Raw genomic sequence first — 18236 nt, 5'->3', positions numbered from 1 at the left:
CCATAAAAGCATGAAACTTTCTTATAGCTGTTTCTGATGAGTTTCTTCAAAGGTCCTGGTGCTATTAGTTTAGAAGGGCTGAGAACGTAGTTACACCCAGGAGGGAGGGCGTTTTTAGTAGTCCCCCTCCTCTGTGAAACTTGCTACTTCAAGTTATCTGCCAATCTAACTCTGACATCTTCAAATCTGGCAAAAACAGTTCCTTTCCCAGAGCCTATGAAGGAATAGGCAGTTTAAGGGTAACAGACATCTACAGCCTCTCTGCTGCTGGAGTAAATATAGTGTAACCAGCCGGCATCCTTAATTCACAAACCTTTTTATCTGAGAAGCAGTTCTAGAGATGCAGTTCTCAACCCCAATCCCCACCCCCTCGCTCAGCCTGCTGTGAGTTTTTCTGGGTCTTCCCACGTTGAAGCCGAAAGCATTCTGGCAGTGGGATTAACTTGGGCTGAAAGAAACAGGTTGTGTTCCCTAACCCAAGAACTCAGTAAATTCAGTGGCCCCTTCAGGTACGATGCAGAATTGATCCAGGGCTATCTGGTGCTCTGAGGGAGGGGTTGGTTTTTAAGGTACTGAAAATGTCAAGACAGTGTGCGTTAGCAATAAAAAAGGCCAACGCCATACTGGGAATTATTAGGAAGGGAATTGAAAACAAATCAGCCAGTATCATAATGCACCTGTATAAATCGATGGTGCGGTCTCATTTGGAGTACTGTGTGCAGTTCTGGTCGCCGCATATGGTTGGAACACTTTCCCTATGAAGAAAGGTTGAAACGCTTGGGGCTCTTTAGCTTGGAGAAACGTCAACTGCGGGGTGACATGATAGAGGTTTACAAGATAATGCATGGGATGGAGAAAGTAGAGAAAGAAGTCCTTTTCTCCCTTTCTCACAATACAAGAACTCGTGGGCGTTTGATGAAATTGCTGAGCAGATAGGTTAAAACGGATAAAAGGAAGTACTTCTTCACCCAAAGGGTGATTAACATGTGGAATTCACTGCCACAGGAGGTGGTGGCAGCCACAAGCATGACCACCTTCAAGAGGGGTTTAGATAAAAATATGGAGCAGAGGTCCATCAGTGGCTATTAGCCACAGTGTGTGTGTGTGTGTGTGTATTTGGCCACTGTGTGACACAGAGTGTTGGACTGGATGGGCCATTGGCCTGATCCAACATGGCTTCTCTTATGTTCTTAAATTTGCTCTGCTGCAGATTGTGCCTCTTCTCAACCCTCCCGCCCTAAATTTATGAAAGAGTGGACCAGGGGGATCTATTCATGGGACCTAAAGGAGAAGGTGCCCTCTTCCTCCATTTTTCTCAGTGAAGGGGGGTGGGGAAGGCACTCGAAGGGACCGTCCCTCTAAACCCCTTCCTTCTCCAAGCCGCAGAACTCCCTGGAAGCGAGCTCTGAAGCAGGGTTGCCACTTTCTGGAAAGTCAGGGAAACGGAAATTGCTCAGGGAAAGTCTGGGAAATTGGTCTGAAGTCAGGGAAATCGTGATTAAAATATATTTAAGCGGTGGGATTTTTGACCTGCTGTTGCAAGAACACGATCTGCTCTTGTGGCAACTGGAATAGAGAAGGAGCAGAATACAAGTAAAACTTGATGATGTCCTTTCCCAGCTCCACCCCCCGCGCTCTGTAATGATGCAGCTTGGCAGGGGATGGTGCAGAGGCAAGGGGGAAAGCTTCCTGCGCAGCCAGCCCGACAGGGACTGTTCCCTCTTTCTCCGGTCTCTGAGGCTGCAAAGGGAGAGCTTATGCCCGGGGGCGCAGCAAGCCCTTGAAGGGGGGGGGGGGTGTGTCTGGAGCCGGGCTCTGTCTTTTCCCTCCCAGAAGTATTGTCAACACTCCCAGAGGGGCCCTTTCTAGCCACACGAGGTCCAGGGAGCAACAAAAAAAAGGCTTCCTCGTCTGTTAAAGAGCGATCCTATGAAGCCGCCTCCTCCCCTCCCTGACACCCAACCGACTTCTTCTGTGGGGAGGGATTCAGCTTCAGCCTCCTTTTCCCGAGAAGCCTGAACAGCGCTGGATCCTCTGAGCTTACAACCCCGTGCAAAGTTACTCCCGAGCAGCCCCATTGAGCAGCACGGAAGATGGAGACTGGCCTCTGCTGGAGACGAAGGGAGGACACATTTTGCACTCCTCTGCAGCACCGAAAGGGTTAATGCCACAAAACCATTTGCTAGAGAAGCCCAACTGGGGAGGGGGGGGGTTGGAGAAGATTGGGGTTCTTTCCCTCTTTGCGTGAGCTCATGGATGTGGGAAGGAAGGGGTTTGTATCTGAACTGGGAAAGAGAGTGGGGAGGGGTGCAGAGAAGCAGCAGTAGCAGGAGGGGGAAACTTGCAGCCAGATCCCCCCCCCCCACGAGGTTTACTTAAAAGTAAGTCACAGAGAGGTGGGGAGGGATCAGCTTCTAGGGAGGCAGGTTGGGATCAGTCCAAGCCATGGCTTTCCGAGGTTGGCCACCTCCCTCCCGTGCAGCCATTTTCTTCCGGGGAACTGATCTCTGTCCCTTGGAGGTGAGTTCTAATTCTGGGAGAACTTCAGGCCCCACCTGGCCGCTACAAACCAAGGGATTCAGGGAAACAGCTAACGCCCCCGTAATCAATTACTGTGAATACAGAACTAGCACATTTTACTACAGTCCCAAATATTATTTCTTATGTTCAGTAATCAATAAATGAGCCCCCATCTCTTTCATGCATAGATCCATTGCACAGTTCACAATATGCCCTAAATGTCTCTTGAAGGGCAAGCGTCTTCTCGGCCTCTCACAAGAGCAGGGGGAAAGTGCTTGGGCTGATCCTGCATTTCTTGAATCAAGAGCTTGCAAACAGACTGCTCAGTTTCATATGTCAATATCACTGCAAAGTGGGAACCTTTCTCAGGAATTTCGTTGGCACTGTAGTAAAATTTGTTGGTTATTTCTTCAGGGTAGTTGATTGTTTTTTGGCTTCAGCCACCTAGAGGTAGGTAACTCTGAGAGGCACCAGTTTTGTTCAGCTATGTAAGCGGAGTTTGTTGGGGAGCAGCAATAATCAGTGTCTTTCAATGTAAGGAAAGTTCAGTACATGAAACTGACATTCTCTTGCTGGTCCTTTTCATTCTGCAAACCAACAACCCAAGCAGGCCTTTTGGGGAGTGGGTTGAATTAAGGAAGGGGTGTGGGCTGGGGGAAGGGAAGTCCAGCCTACACTGGAATTGCCTGCAGCCCCATCCTAAGCCCCTGATACAGGCCAACTGTGGGGCTCCGGCAACCAGCAGGGATCCAAGGCCCGCCAAGCAGAGGAGAGGAACATTTTATATACCTCTGTTGCTAAGGTGGAGAGCGCCTAGCAACCCCATGGGTGCTCATAGAGACACCACCCACGCCCACCAATCAGAGTATTAGATGGGTCCCCTGACAGGCAGACAGGGGTGGAGCATGCAGATGGGGCCACACTCCCAAAATGGGTATAAACAATTTTATTAGTAACATATGGTAGCAGAACTATATCTACAACTTATAAAAGCTTAAAGTAACAGAAAGATCTTTCTACCCCATATCTTACTTTCCCCCCACCCCTCCCTCCGTTACTTGACCCCCGCCAGTGTTTCTTAAAAAAAAAAAACAAGTATTAAAGGTACCCTTAACTATTAAGAAAAAACAAAAGAACCCAAAAGTTATATTCTTATTTTAAAAATCTTAACCATCAAAGATTGTCCAACGTCCTTTTATTTTCCACTCTTTTTCTACGTATCTTCTGAATTTCTTCCACTCCAACTTAAAAAGTTCCAAATCATAGTCTCTTAGTTTTCTTGTTAATTTGTCCATTTTACTCCATGACATAACTTTTGTAATCCAATCCCATTTCTCTGGTATTTTTTCTTGCTTCCACAGCTGCGCATACAATGTCCTAGCAGCTGAGAGCAAGTACCATATTAAAGTTCTATCTTCTTTTGGAAATTTTTCCATTTGTAATCCCAGCAGAAAAATCTCTGCCACTTTGTTGAATTCATATCCCAAAATCTTAGAAATCTCTTGCTGAATCATCTGCCAAAACATTTTAGCCCTTTCACAAGTCCACCACATATGGTAGAAAGAGCCTTCGTGCTTTTTACATTTCCAACACCTATCTGGCATCTTGTTGTTCATCTTTGCTAATTTTTTTGGAGTCATATACCATCTATACATCATATTAAAACAGTTTTCTTTAATACTATGACATGTTGCAAGTTTCATAGAGTTTTTCCACAAATATTCCCCAGATTCCATCTTTATTTCTTTGTTTACATTAATTGCCCATTTGGGCCACACTCCCAAAATGTACAAGGCCAGGAGGAACAAATGCAGCACAAAAATCCATCACTGTGAGGATCGTGTCATGAATACACACCAAGGAGATCCACAGATGTTGGTTTGAGTCCCCACCTGCAGCAGTGTTTGCAAAGTGGGCACACAGCAAGAGAACACGCCTGCCCCAAACGCTTTGCCCTGCCCCATCCTGCCACGGCTCATTGGGCAGAGGCAGATGTGACACAATGCCAGACTGTCCCTCCTGCACTGGGGCTTGGGTGGGAGGAAGAGCATCTTTTGCCAGGTGAGAGAGGTCAGACCCCCCCAGGCAGCACAACAGGGAGAAACACCAGGGCCCGGTCCCAGGAGGGGAGGGTTCAGATCTTGTTAAGGGAGATGCCAACAAGAATATGAAACCTGCCTTTTGGAGGTCAGGAGGCCCAGAAAGGAATCCCAGATTTGATCCAATGCGTTCAATCATTCATGCTGATTGGCTTCTTGCAATGGCAGGTATTTCGGCTGACTCTCCCCCCATCTTCCATCTCCAGCAGGGCACCACTGTGATCATTAATAGCCATGCAAAGGTGTCCAAGGTCTTGGCATAGGCTTCATTCCAAATAGTCTGGAGTCTGGAAAATGGTCCTCCTTTCAGGGTGAGCAGGAATATGGGGCAGGGAGAAAACTGTGACAAGGATGAAAGACTTGTGGTACATTCCCTGCTCCTTTTTTGGGAGTGGAGGTTGTATTTATAGGTGCATGTATGTGTCTGCGTGTTTGTGTGTTTGTGTGCATATACGTATCTTCCTTCTGACACACTCCTGTTTGTCTCTCTCTGTCCCCCCAAGGAGAAGCCTCTCTTCAGAATAACGACAACTTTTCAGAGACAGAGGTGGCTCAAGAGAAGGCGAAGGAAATGGAAGAGCAGGACTCAGAAGGACCTGGAACTGACAAGACAGCAAGCAAAAGTCTACATCCCACCCCAGCTGGGAGTGATGTTGAATTCTGGGAAAGGGCTGGGCCAGAGGTCCTGGCTAAGAACACCCTGACCTCAGAAGTATGTTCCCAAGGTTTCCGGCAGTTCCACTACCATGAGGCCGATGGGCCCCGAGAGGTTTGCAGCCAGCTCCATGGACTTTGCAACCAGTGGCTGAAGCCGGAGAAGCACACCAAGAAGCAGATCCTGGACCTGGTGATCCTGGAGCAGTTCCTGACTCTCCTGCCCCAGGAAATGCAGGGCTGGGTGAGAGGATGTGGGCCGGAGACCAGTTCCCAGGCGGTGGCCCTGGCCGAAGGTTTCCTCCTGAGTCAGGCAGAGCATAAGAGGCAAGCAGAACAGGTGAGGGGATTCCCTCCAGGTGTGTCTACTTCAAACAACAATATCTGATCTTAACTTAAAGTTTCCTTGCCAGATTACTGCCCAGAGCCTCTTCTGCTAGAGAATATCTGACTCCTGCAGATAACTCATCAGATCTGCTGATAGAAGGGTGCAGAGTCTGGGAGTGGGGCAGGATCCATTCCTTGGTCTCTTTTCCATTCCATCTCTTATCGTTTCCCCTTGATGCTGTTTCAGATGCAGGGACCACCTTTGGAGATGGAAGCTGCAATCCCTGAGGCAGAAGGAGCATCCTTGGAGCAGGGGCAGAGGGTGCAGGCGGTGGAGCGTGCCCGAGATGCCCTCTTCTGTGGTAAGGACTCCTTGTGCCTGGGGAGCCTGTGAATGTGACGGGTAAAGAGTCAGGTCAGAGGGGGAAATGTATATTTCTATAGGCAACACAGAGTTAATTGGTGGCACTCAATATCCACACACTGTGATGTCTCTAAAAGATCAGACAAACTCCTGGAGGACCATTTATCCCATAACTTTAAAAATTCATCTCTCACTTTCCTTCCCTAAAAGGTCTCAGATTCCCTGGGGAGGGGAAGGCAGGCAAACCTTGAAAGGGAACCTCCACCTTCTGGGGGAGCAGAGCTCTGAAACCACTCCCTGGGCCCAATAATACTGGGGACATTTTCCTTCTGTGCCTGTGCTTGGAGGGTCATCTGGGGGGCTGCTGGGGGTCGCAGCAGTTGGAGTAGGGAGGGCAGACTATGGCCCAGCATTTCCAGTTACATTGTGGGGAGGTCTTGGGGAGGGACTTGGGACAGATGTGATGTCATATTGAAGTTGTGTCAGGCTGAAAACCTGGTTTAATTTAATTTAAATTAAATCTGCGATTTATACCCTGCCCTATCTTGCAGGGTGGGTTCAGGGCGGCTTACAATGTTAAAACGTTGCAGTAACAATAAAAAAAATATCCAATTCAGCATGGCCCAGAGACACTCTGAAAGCTCATTCCTATGACCGTCAAGTCCCCAGAATTGTTCTAGTCATGTCTGGTCCAACAGGATGGTGCTGTCTCATGCTATTGCATTTCCACTCCTCATTTCCCTCCTTGTAGAGCAAAAACAACTCTGACAGAAGTCTGAAATACATTGGCAGTATTTATAATTCCTAAGGCTCATAGGTCCCTGGTGCTTCTCTTCTGCCTCTCCCGGAATGTAGTAAGAAGTATTTTAAAAACGAGTTGAGTGTACTTAGTGGAAGGTTTCACAACCCAGAGAACAGTGTGTGTGTGAACCAGGAAACAAACAAGCAAACACCCTCCCTCCCTCCCTTGTCTCAGGAACAGGCAGTGAAGAGATGCTGTTGAGCTGTTGTCTTTTCCAAGGTGTGGGAACAGTCGCTGCACCTCCAATCCAGGTAGGAGAGATGAGCAGGGGGGCACAGCCTGGGTCCCTCCTCCTTTCTCAGGGGAGCTTTTGCTCCTTCAGTTTCTACAAGGGGTCCGTGAGAGAGAGCCTTTGAATGCTGTTGTATTCACCCATCCCAAGCCTTATTTTCTGTACCTTCCCAGACGACTCCCTTCCAGTGTGAGATCTCTGAAGAGGAGGGAATCTTCTTTTTCTTCCAGGGTCCCTTTTCCTTGGAGGAGGTGTCCGTCTCTTTCACGGAGGCAGAGTGGGCCCTGCTGGATCCGGGACAAAGAGCTCTGTACAGGGAAGTCATGCTGGAGAACTATGGGAACGTGGCCTCTCTGGGTAAGGATCTTTCCTAGGTGCCAAAGGTGCAACTTGCTGCCATTGTGAGGTGGAATGAATCCAAATATTGAATAGCAATGCATCATTTTGACCCCCTTCCCACTGCTTCGGGCAGGGCTGCAGCTCCCTGGCAGAGCATCTCCTTTGCATGCAAAAGGTCCCAGGTTCAATCCCCAACATCTCCGATGAAAAGGATCAGGTAGGAGGTGAAATGAAAGACTCTGCCTGAGACCCTTGAGAGCCGATGCTGGACTGAGAGGATGATACTGACTCCAAGGGACCAGGGGTCTGATTCAGTGTAAGGAAACTTCACGTGTTCATAGAATCATAGAATTGGAACTTCAGTGGGTCGAGGGTCTGATTCCCTCTAACCACCAGAGGGTGGCATAACCTTGGCTAAAGATGCTTCCTAACCCAAAGTGGCAGTCACATTTCCTTGGGCATGTAAGAAAGAACCACAAGAACTAAGCACTGATGCAGCCCTTCCTTTCCACCCTCCCGTTGTCTACCTAAGTTCACAGAATCAGCATTGGTGTCAGATGGCCGTCTAGCCTCTGTTAGAATCCCAGGATCACAGAGTTGGAAGGGGCCATAGAGGCCATCTAATCCAGCCCCCTGTTCAATGCAGGATCAGCCTTGATTAACATCCCTGATGAGTTTTTGTCCAGCCACTGCTGAAAGACTGCCAGGGAGGGGGAACTCACCTCTTCTCGGGGTAGCTGATTCTACAAATCTTACTATGGGAAGTTTTTCCTCATGTCCAGCTGGTAGCTTCCTGTCCTCATTGAGAGTCCTCTCCTCTTTTTAAAAACCCCCAAAGGAGGAGAGCTCCCCACCTCCTAAGGAAGGTCCCAGGCCCATCCCCCAGAATCTCCAGGGAAAAGGATCAGGTAGGAGGTGATATAAGAGTCGAAAGCTCTAGCCCAATAATCAGTTAATTTATCAATAAGATATTTATTTATTTATCGATTGATTGACTGGTGAGTCTCGGCGGGGAGAGGGAGCACAGAGCTGGGGGGGGGACATGGAGCTACGGGGGGGCGCTGTGGGGGAGGGCGCCAGGCAGCGAGTCTGCCTAGGGAGCCATGGGGCATTGGGCCACCCCTGAGCATCCTCATCCCCTCACCCTCCTGTTTGCAGAACAGGATAAAGGTTCTCACGATTAACCAATGACCACATTCTGGGATCTGGCCTTGAAAGAAATGATGGTGTTAACTGCAGAGAGGCTCATATTATGAACAACCACAAATCACACCTTAATACCTGTAACCCTTGGGGGAACTAGGATTCTATGCCATTCTGCATTCACTGGTTCAGATTCCGGGCTTTGATCTGGACTGTGGTGCTGACCTTCCAGAAGAATTGTTAGTCTTTAATATCTTTCCTTCCCCATGTAAGACTGATGGCTTTCTCTCTCTCTGTCTCCCTCTCTCTCTGCAAACAAAGCCAAAAGTATAAGAGAAACTGGCGGAGAAAGAACGGCTTTGCATTCCAAGACAGATTGCAGGGTTCTTCTAGAGCGGCGTTTCCCAACAGCAGGGTCGGGACCTGGCACTGGGACACGCTGGTCTCAGTGCCAGGTTGCGGGGCCACCGGTGGCCTCCATCCCCCACCCCCGCTTCTCCTCCCCGTGGCATTGCGCCCCCCTCATGACTCCTCCCTTCCTCCCTCCCCCCTCAGGTCAGTTTCAGGCTGGTTAAGGCGCCCCTTCCCTTCCCCCAACGGGGAACACGGAGCTGAACTCTCACTTCGTGTGGGAGCAGGTCAAACGAATGTCCGAAAAGGCCGCCACTGCTGCTCCCTCCCCCACACTTCCTTCCCAACCAGGAAGTGCGGGGGAGGGAGAAGCAGCGGTGGACTTTTTGGATGCATGTTCAACCTGCTGCCGGCCTGCAGCTGCGCTGAGGGAGAGCTCAGCGCTGTTTTCCCTGCCGACCTGAGGGGGGGGAGGGGCGCCTTAATCAGCCTGAAACTGACTTGGGGGGGGGAGGGAGGGAGGAGGAGGCGATGGCGGGGAAACTAGGCCTGACTTCCCTGGCCAGCCCTGCTTGTGCTGCTAGGGTCAGCAGTTTAAAAGATGAGTTGCTCCCATCACGTTTCTTTCCATTTTCCTTTTCTTTTTCTCTTTCTCTCTTCCTTTTCCCCCTCCTTTCTTTCACTCCTTCCCTCCCTTTTCCTTCCTTCCTCTTTCCTTTCTCTTTCTTTCTTTTTTTCTCTGTTTCCAACTCTTCCTTCCTTCCTTCCTTCCTTCCTTCCTTCCTTCCTTCCTTCCTTCCTTCCTTCCTTCCTTCCTTCCTTCCTTCCTTCCTTCCTTCCTCCCTTCCTTCCTTCTTTTTCCCTATTTGCCTTATTTCCTACTCCCCTTCCTCTCTCTCTCTCTCTGTCAGTTAGTCTTTTCCCCTGTCTCCCTCCCTTCTTTGCCATTCCTAATCTGAGTAGAGTGGGGTGGGGGGGAAGAAGCTTGAAATGCCCTGCCATTTAATCTTTTCGCAGGCTGCCATTTAACGTTTTCCTTTCTTTCTCTCTCTCTCTCCCCTCTCTCCGTCCCCCCCCTACCACTGCCATTTCATATTTTCCCAGGCTGAGAGCATTTTTTATTTTTAGTTTTCTGCTGTTTGTACATCATTTAGTTTTCTGCTGTTTGTACATCATTTGTTTGTACATCATTTCCTGTCTCCCACCTCCACCCTCAAAGTCTCCTGGCTCCACCCTCAAATTTTAGTGGACCATGAAGGAGAAGTGTAAAAATACCTGGGCCACAGTGCGAAAACGTTTAGGAAACCCTATTCTAGAAGCTCCCAAGAGCATATTTCCTTCCCAAATGACTTGGTTCAGAGTGAGTGACCTTCACTCTTCTGTCAAGAGAACAGGCCAGAAATAACCATATGAGTTTCCTGATTCCCTTCTGAGCAACATTTGGTCTGGTACAATCCTACGTGCTGGTGGATAAGGAGGGAGGGAGGTCTTAATCTGGAGGCTCAGAAGGTCCTGGGCAAGAGTTCAGCTGAAGTTCTTCACGGGTGGGGGAGGTATCCTTAAATACCAGATATTCTTCGGGGAAGGTGGAGGGTGGCTAAGATCAGCTGGATGAAGCCAAAGGGCCATCAGTCCTTTCCTCCTGCAGTCCCATAGATGCCTTTGGATCGTAGCAGCCTTCCCAAGTGCTAACAGTTTCTCTCTCTTTATTCCAGCAGAGGATGATCAGAGGAATGAGGAGGGTGAGAAACTTCATCAGGAAATGCCAGATAAAGATAAAAATGAAGACTGGAACGAAAATGTCAGGAATCCAATCAGAGTGAAGAGAAAGAAAGGTGGCTGTATGGCTGAGAAGCGTGACGGAAGACAGTGGAATATACGTTTTCCAAAGCACAGGAAAATAAAAGCAAGCAGAAATAGATCACAGCTTCTTGCACATCAAAGAATAAAGAAACAGGGGACATCTGAATACTCAGAGACAAGACATAAATTCAGTCTAAGTAGTAATATTAAGCAGCATCAGAAAACCCACACAGGGGAGAAGCCTTTTGAATGTACAGTGTGTGGAAAGAGATTCAGTCAGAATGGCAGTCTTCGAAAGCATCAGAGAACTCACACAGGGGAGAAGCCTTTTGAATGTACAGTATGTGGAAAGAGATTCAGTCAGATGGGCAGTCTTCGAAAGCATCAGAGAACTCACACAGGAGAGAAACCTTTTGAATGCTTGGAGTGTGGAAAGAAATTTAGTACAAGTGGCAGTCTTCAATCGCATCATAGAACCCACACAGGGGAGAAGCCTTTTGAATGCTCAGTGTGTGGAAAGAGATTCAGTGAGAGTGGTCATCTTCAACAGCATCACAGAACTCACACAGGGGAGAAGCCTTTTGAATGTACAGTGTGTGGAAAGAGATTCAGTCAGATGGGCAGTCTTCAACAGCATCACAGAACTCACACAGGGGAAAAACCTTTTGAATGTTTAGTGTGTGGAAAGAGATTCAGTAGGAGTGGCCATCTTCAACAGCATCAGAGAACCCACACAAAGGAGAAGCCCTTTGAATGCTCAATGTGTGGAAAGAGATTCAGTCAGAGTGTCAGTCTTCAAGAGCATCAGAGAACCCACACAGGGGAGAAGCCTTTTGAATGCTCAGGTTGTGGAAAGAGATTTAGTACGAGTGGCAGTCTTCAAAAACATCAGAGAACCCATACAGGGGAGAAGCCTTTTGAATGCTCAGAGTGTGGGAAGAGATTCAGTCACAGTGTCAGACTTCAAGAGCATCAGAGAACCCACACAGGGGAGAAGCCTTTTGAAAGCTCAGAGTGTGGAAAGACATTCAGTCAGAGTGGCCATCTTCAAACGCATCAGAGAACTCACACAGGAGAGAAACCTTTTGGATGCTCCAAGTGTGGAAGGAGATTCAGTCGGAATGACAATCTTCAAGAGCATCAGAGAACCCATACAGGGGAGAAGCCTTTTGAATGCTCAGAGTGTGGAAAGAGATTCAGTCAGAGTGGCAATCTTCAAAAGCATCAGAGAACTCACACAGGAGAGAAACCTTTTGGATGCTCCGAGTGTGGGAAGAGATTCAGTCAGAGTTGCAATCTTCAAGAGCATCGGAGAACCCACACAAAGGTGAAGCCTTTTGAATGCTCAGAGTGCGGAAAGAGATTCAGTCAGAGTTGCAATCTTCAAGAGCATCAGAGAACCCATACAGGGGAGAAGCCTTTTGAATGCTCAGAGTGTGGAAAGAGATTCAGTCAGAGTGGCAATCTTCAAAAGCATCAGAGAACTCACACAGGAGAGAAACCTTTTGGATGCTCCGAGTGTGGGAAGAGATTCAGTCAGAGTTGCAATCTTCAAACGCATCAGAGAACCCACATAGGGGAGAAGCCTTTTGAATGCTCAGTGTCTGGAAAGAGTTTCAATCAGAGAGGCAATCTTAAAACGCATCAGGAAACCCACACAGGGGAGAAACTTTTTGAATGTTCAGAGTGTGGAAAGACATTCTGTCAGAGTGGCCATCTTCAAACACATCAGAGGACTCACATGGGAGAAGCCTTTTGAATACTCAGTGTCGAAAGAGATTCATTTGGAGTGGCAGTCTTCCATTTCAACAGAGAACCCACACAAGAGAGAAACTTTTTGAATGCTCAAGAGTGTGGAAAGAGATTCAGTACAAAAGGCCATGTTCAGTATCATCAGAGAACCCACACAGGGAAGAAGCCTTTTGAATGCTCAGTGTGTGGAAAGAGATTCATGTGGAGTGGCAGTCTTCAACAGCATCAGAGAACTCACACAGGGGAGAAGTCTTATGAATGCTCAGAGTGTGGAAAGAGGTTCATGTGGAGTGGCAGTCTTCAGTGGCATCAGAGAACCCACACAGGGGAGAACCCTTATGAATGCTCAGAGTTTGGAAAGAGATTCATGTGGAGTGGCAGTCTTCATTGGCATCAAAGAACCCACACAGGGGAGAAGCCTTATAAATGCTCAAATTATGGAAGGAGATTCATATGGAGTGGCAGTCTTCAATGGCATCAAAGAATCCACACAGGGGAGAGGCCTTATAAATGCTGAGAGTGTGGAAAGAGATTCATGTGGACTGGCAATCTTCAATGGCATCAGAGAACCCACACAGGGGAGAAGCCTTTTGAATGTTCAGAGTGTGGAAAGAGATTCACGTGGAGTGGCAGTCTTCAGTGGCATCAAAGCTGCCTTAAAGGGCTGTAATCTAAGTAACGGTTCAAGCATCAAGTTGTTACCAATACCTGGGATGATATCAGACCATGATGTTTTCTTTACAGACTTTTTACAGGGTGGTTTGCCGTTGCCTTCCCCTGTCGTCTACACTTTATCCCCATCAAGCTGGGTACTCATTTTACTGACCTCAGAAGGATGGAAAGCTTCTGCTGGGATCGAACTCGGGTCATGAGCAGAGCTTGGACTGCGGTGTATCCAGAAAAAGTGCCAATTGCTTTAAAAAGCTTGACTCTACAGAAGAAACCTTATGCTTTGGGTTCCAACGGGAAATGTTTGTTCATAGAATCATAGAGTTGGAAGGGACCTCCAGGGTCATCTAGTCCAACCCCCTTCACAATGCAGGAAACCCACAAATACCCCAAATTCACAGGATCTTCATTGCTGTCAAATGGCCACCTAGCCTCTGTTTAAATGCTCCAAGTAAGGAGAGCCTACCACCTCCCGAAGAAGCCTGTTCCACTGAGGAATTGCTCTAACGGTCAGGAAGTTCTTCCTAATGTTGAGCTGGAAAGTCTTTTGATTTAATTTCAAGCCATTGGTTCTTGTCCTTCCTTCTGGGGCCACAGAAAACAATTCCATCCCATCCTCTATATGACAGCCCTTCAAGTACTTCAAGATGGTGATCATATCACCTCTCAGCCGCCTCCTCTCCAGGCTAAACATCCCCAGCTCCTTCCACCTTTCCTCATAGGACTTGGTCTCCAGACCTCTCACCATCTTCATCGCCCTCCTCTGGACCCGTTCCAGCTTGTCTATATCCCTCTTAAAATGTGGTGCCCAAAACTGAACACAATACTCAAGGTGAAGTCTTACCAGAGCAAAGTAAAGTGATACTATCACATCACTTGATCTGGACACTATACTTCTGTTGATACAGTCCACAATTGCATTTGCCTTTTTAGCCACCGCATCACACTGTTGACTCATGTTCATAGAAGTGCTCTGAAGCCTTCTCACAAGAACCAAAATGCTGATGTTTTGGCGCACCCAGCCCGTCTGCCACTTCTCAGGGCCTGGGCCTTTTCCATTATGGCTCTTCCTCTGTGGACGGGGCTCCTGGAAGAGGTGGGGGTGGAGCCCCCCTCCGAGATCCTCAGGAGGGTCCTCAAGGGCTGCTGGTTTGCCAGGGCTTTTATGGGGGCTTGAATTCCTGGTATCTCTTCAGGGAGTGAGGAGGGAGATATGAAGTCTGCTGCTGTGTTTCGGGTTCCAGTGGGAGATGTTTGTTATTGTAAGGTGCCTTGAGCTACAGGGGAGAGCCTTGACCATTTCCCCCATGGAATGGTGTGTGGAGGGTCAGCTCAGGGTCGCTTTGTGAGGGGATGGAGTGCCAAGGAGCGGGGAGGGGGGTTGCAGTAGCCAGTCAAAAACTACATACTCCACGAGGGAGAAGGTTTGACCACCCACAGCAATCATCTCACTGTTGAGTGACTCCTTCTGGCGGCTTCCCTTGATACGGCCTCCCAGGAGTCAAAGGTTGACTGTGTCTGAACATGGAAGTTCCCTTTAATCTCATGCTGTGCAGTAATCCTTACGAGATCTTTCCTTCAGGAATCCATGTCTTCCTATGCGCAGCTGTGGAAACAGGGAGAAATACCAGAGAAATGGGATTGGATTGTGAAAGTTTTATCGTGGAGTGAGATGGACAAATTAACTAAAACTTTAAGAGACTATGATTTAGATATATTCAAAAAGGAGTGGAAGAAATTTAAAGGATACATGGAGAAGTTACATATTCAGCGTCTGCAGAAGTGTTCAGAGTCATCTATTTGGCATAAGCTCGACAGGATCCGAATCCTCTTTGACAACTATAAACATCTAAACTTTAAAAGACTGGTGTGGATCGGAGTAAACTACAGAACGAAGGTACTGATCACTATCTGTTCACTCCGGGACTAATTAAAGCTGATTAAAAGAAAGGAAAAAGGTGGGAGTTGGAAAGACTGTAAGTTTAAAAGGAGAAGAACAGAAGGGGTGAAATTTGAACTTTGTAAACCTGGAAGATAGAGTGGAAATGGGAAAGGAATTTTTTGTTTGGTCTATCTGTGGTCACTGAAGCTGTGCCAGTCTCAAGGAGCTGAAAAACACACAGCTATCACAGGAAGTGCGTCAGACATCGTGAGATCTTCTTACCAGTGAAACGGGAGTTGGGGGCTAGACAAGCAGGAAGTATCGGAGGGAGAAGAAGGAAGCTAAGGATCCTAAAAAAGCCTGCTCTAGGATTATAATACCAGAAAGAAACATCGGTGGCCATTGCTGGGAGGACTAAATTTCAATTATGTTTTTAAAGTGATTGGAACATTATAAATTGATGAAATTGGTGGAGTGGACATTTAAAAATATTGCATGTCAGACTGTGGCAGAGAGAGCTGAAAATAATCAAAGGAGAAAAAAAAATTTTTTAAAGGGAAGTTAAAGTCATTATTGCCATTTTGGGGGAAATAAAAACTTTAAAAATTAATATCTGAGTCTGGGAGGCTTGTAGGATGGCGAAATTGGGCTTATTGTGAAGAGCACGCTTTATTCTATTGATTTTGATGGTTCAGGGCTAAATTAGAGGAAAAAATTTTTGAGCTTTTTTTCATGTTAGAGCCGAGATTAACCCGTAGAGAAAATGCAAGCACAATTAGAGGCAATGGAAGCCAGGATAATAAAGGTGATTAAGGAAATAAGGAAAGATATTGAGGACTCTAAACAAGAATTAAAAAAAGAAATGGAGAGCATTAGAAATGAGACTGTGGCAATAACAAAAACTGTGCATGAAGTGGAAGAGAAAGTGAAAATACATGATTCCACCTTGCTAAAATTACAAGAAAAGGTGATTATACATGACTGCAGATTGATGGAGACACAGATTGGTCCTGTTGGTCCTGTCCCATCCCCAAACCTTACCTCCGCCCCCATCAATCTCCAGGCATTCCCCAACCTGGAGTTGGCAACCCCAACAGAGGGAGGAGGTCTTCAGAAGGGCCCTGAGAATATGGGGGGGGGGTGGAGGAGCGAGGAAGAGAATAGTTCAGATTTGCCAACTGCCTGGAGGAAGGTCTGAGTTCAAAATTGACTCCCCTTGGGCCAAGCCTTCCCTCTCAGTCTACCTTGCAGGGTGGGTGGTGGAGGAGAGGGGGAAGGGCCCTGGGTGGACCTCCTGGAAGATGGGTGGTGTGGAAACGGCTGACTCTGAGTCGGGGAATTTCAGAGGATGGCAGGGTATACTGCATAGAGGGACCCCCCCCCCCCCCCACCCAAGCAGCTGTCTTCTCCAGAGGAACTGCGCTATGTAGTTTGGGGATGAATTGTAATATGGAGAGATCTCCAGGCCCCACCGGGAGGTTGGCCAGCCCAGCAGAGACCCTGCGGGGAGGAGAACCCCCCTTCCTCCAGCCTGGGGTCCCTTGGCAGGGATAATCCAGGGCAGGGGTCCTTCACCTTCAGCCCCCTGCCCCCCACCAGATGTACCCTCACCTGCCTAACCCCAAAGTTGCTTTCAGAGTTTCCTTGGACATGGAAGGAAGGGCCAGGAGGTCCTACCAGGTTTTCTCTCCAGGGAGGCTTCAGAAACACTGGATCAGACGTGGCCAAACTTGCTTAATGTAAGCGTCACATAGAATAAATGTCAGATGTCTGAGAGCCGCAAGGCATGAATATCAGGTGTTTGAGAGATGGCAGGCAGCAAATAGATGAGGGAGAGAGGGAGAGAGAGAGACTGAAAGAAAGCAACTTTAAACGCATTCTCCAAGCTGCCGGCCATCAGGGCAGTGGGGGCTTCAAGAGCCACACGTTACTTGTGAAAGAGCCACAGTGGCCACCTCTGCACTAAATGGTCTGTTTAAAGAACAGCCTGATCTCAGCATCACTAATGCTCCCCCCCCCACTCCCATTGAGTTTGACGGTCCTTGTTCTAGGAGAGGGAGGACTCAGGACGGGGGCCCCAGATTCCACCTCCTTTTTCTGAGCTGGCTGAACAGCAAGGGAGCGCAACCCCCTGCAGCAGAGTTACTCCCGAGCAGCCCCATGGAGCAGCACAAGGCGTGTCTGAGGGCAGCCGGGCTGAAGGTCCTTCAGGACAAGTTTCACCTTCCTCTGCAGCACTGAAAGAGTTAAAAGCACAGAGTTCCTTGCTAGAGAGGCCGAACAAGAAGGGGGGGGCAGGAGAGGAAAGGGACTTTTCCGGGGAAGGGGGGGGGGTTTGCTTTTGTAAGGCTAAGGGGGGTTTTTGCAGAGAAGCAGCGGCAGGAGGGAAAAGCCTTGCAGCAGCCGGATCTGGGAAAGTTTACTTGGAAGTAAGTAATGGAGGAAGGAATAAACTTTTAGATCTTGGGTGGGAGGGAGGGAGAAAGGCGGGGATCATGCAAGCCGTGGCTGTCCTAGGTTAGCCACCTCCCTCCCGTGCAGCCGTTTTCTCTCGGGGAACTGATCTCTGCCCTGGTGTTGGGTTCTAATTCTGGGCGAACTTCAGGCCTCACCTGGATGTCACCAACCCAGAGGTTCAAGGAAACAGCTAAAGCCACCACAATCAACTGCTGTGAATACATAACTAGCAAATTTTACTATAGATCCAAATATTATTTCTTATGTTCAACAATCAATAAATCAAAACAGGCAGCCGTGTTGGTCTGAAGTAGTAGAACAAAATAGGAGTGGGTTGCACCTTTAAGACCGACTTAGTTTTATTCAGAACGCCAGCTTTCGTGTGCATGCACACTTCTTCAGACGAGGAATGAGGTACAGGAAGCAGAGCCACATAGATCTGGTGGGGTTTGGAATGCCAAGTGGTACAAAGTTAAAAGCCAATAGCAGAATAGTAAAATTAACAAATTCAGAAAGCCTTTGATCTGGGTTGCGTGAGCGTGGGAAACCATCAAACTGTAACATGTCAGAATGTGAGAATGCCTGTTAGTTATTCTATTGCTAATAAACCTGGGTCAAAAAGAAGGCATGTCTTTCCCAGAAGTTTTTCCTGTCCAACTACGGTAATTTGCCTTTTAACATGCAACACAAATATATACATCATTCTACTTTGCCATTAGGAAAAAAAATGGTGGAAGACGGGTTTAGTATATGTAATCAGTAAATCAGTCCACATCTCTTTCATGCATAGATCCGTTGCACCGTTCACAACATACAGTGTCCTAATTGTCTCTTAAAGCGCA

At 47.9% G+C, this 18236-nt stretch overlaps 1 protein-coding gene across 1 annotated transcript; it reads left to right on the top strand.

Moving 5' to 3' along the window:
• Positions 1–10929: 10929 nt before the first annotated feature.
• LOC132572136 (zinc finger protein 135-like) lies at positions 10930–12321 on the top strand (the record flags this gene model as incomplete). Its single annotated transcript, XM_060238942.1, has 1 exon — positions 10930–12321. A coding segment is annotated over one exon (1392 nt), but the record flags the coding sequence as incomplete, so codon positions are not given.
• Between the last annotated feature and the right edge of the window lie 5915 nt (positions 12322–18236).

The sequence above is a fragment of the Heteronotia binoei genome, chromosome 5 (assembly GCF_032191835.1).
Source record: "Heteronotia binoei isolate CCM8104 ecotype False Entrance Well chromosome 5, APGP_CSIRO_Hbin_v1, whole genome shotgun sequence".
NCBI classification, from domain to species: Eukaryota; Metazoa; Chordata; class Lepidosauria; order Squamata; family Gekkonidae; genus Heteronotia; species Heteronotia binoei.
This window is presented reverse-complemented; position numbering and strand designations above follow the sequence as displayed.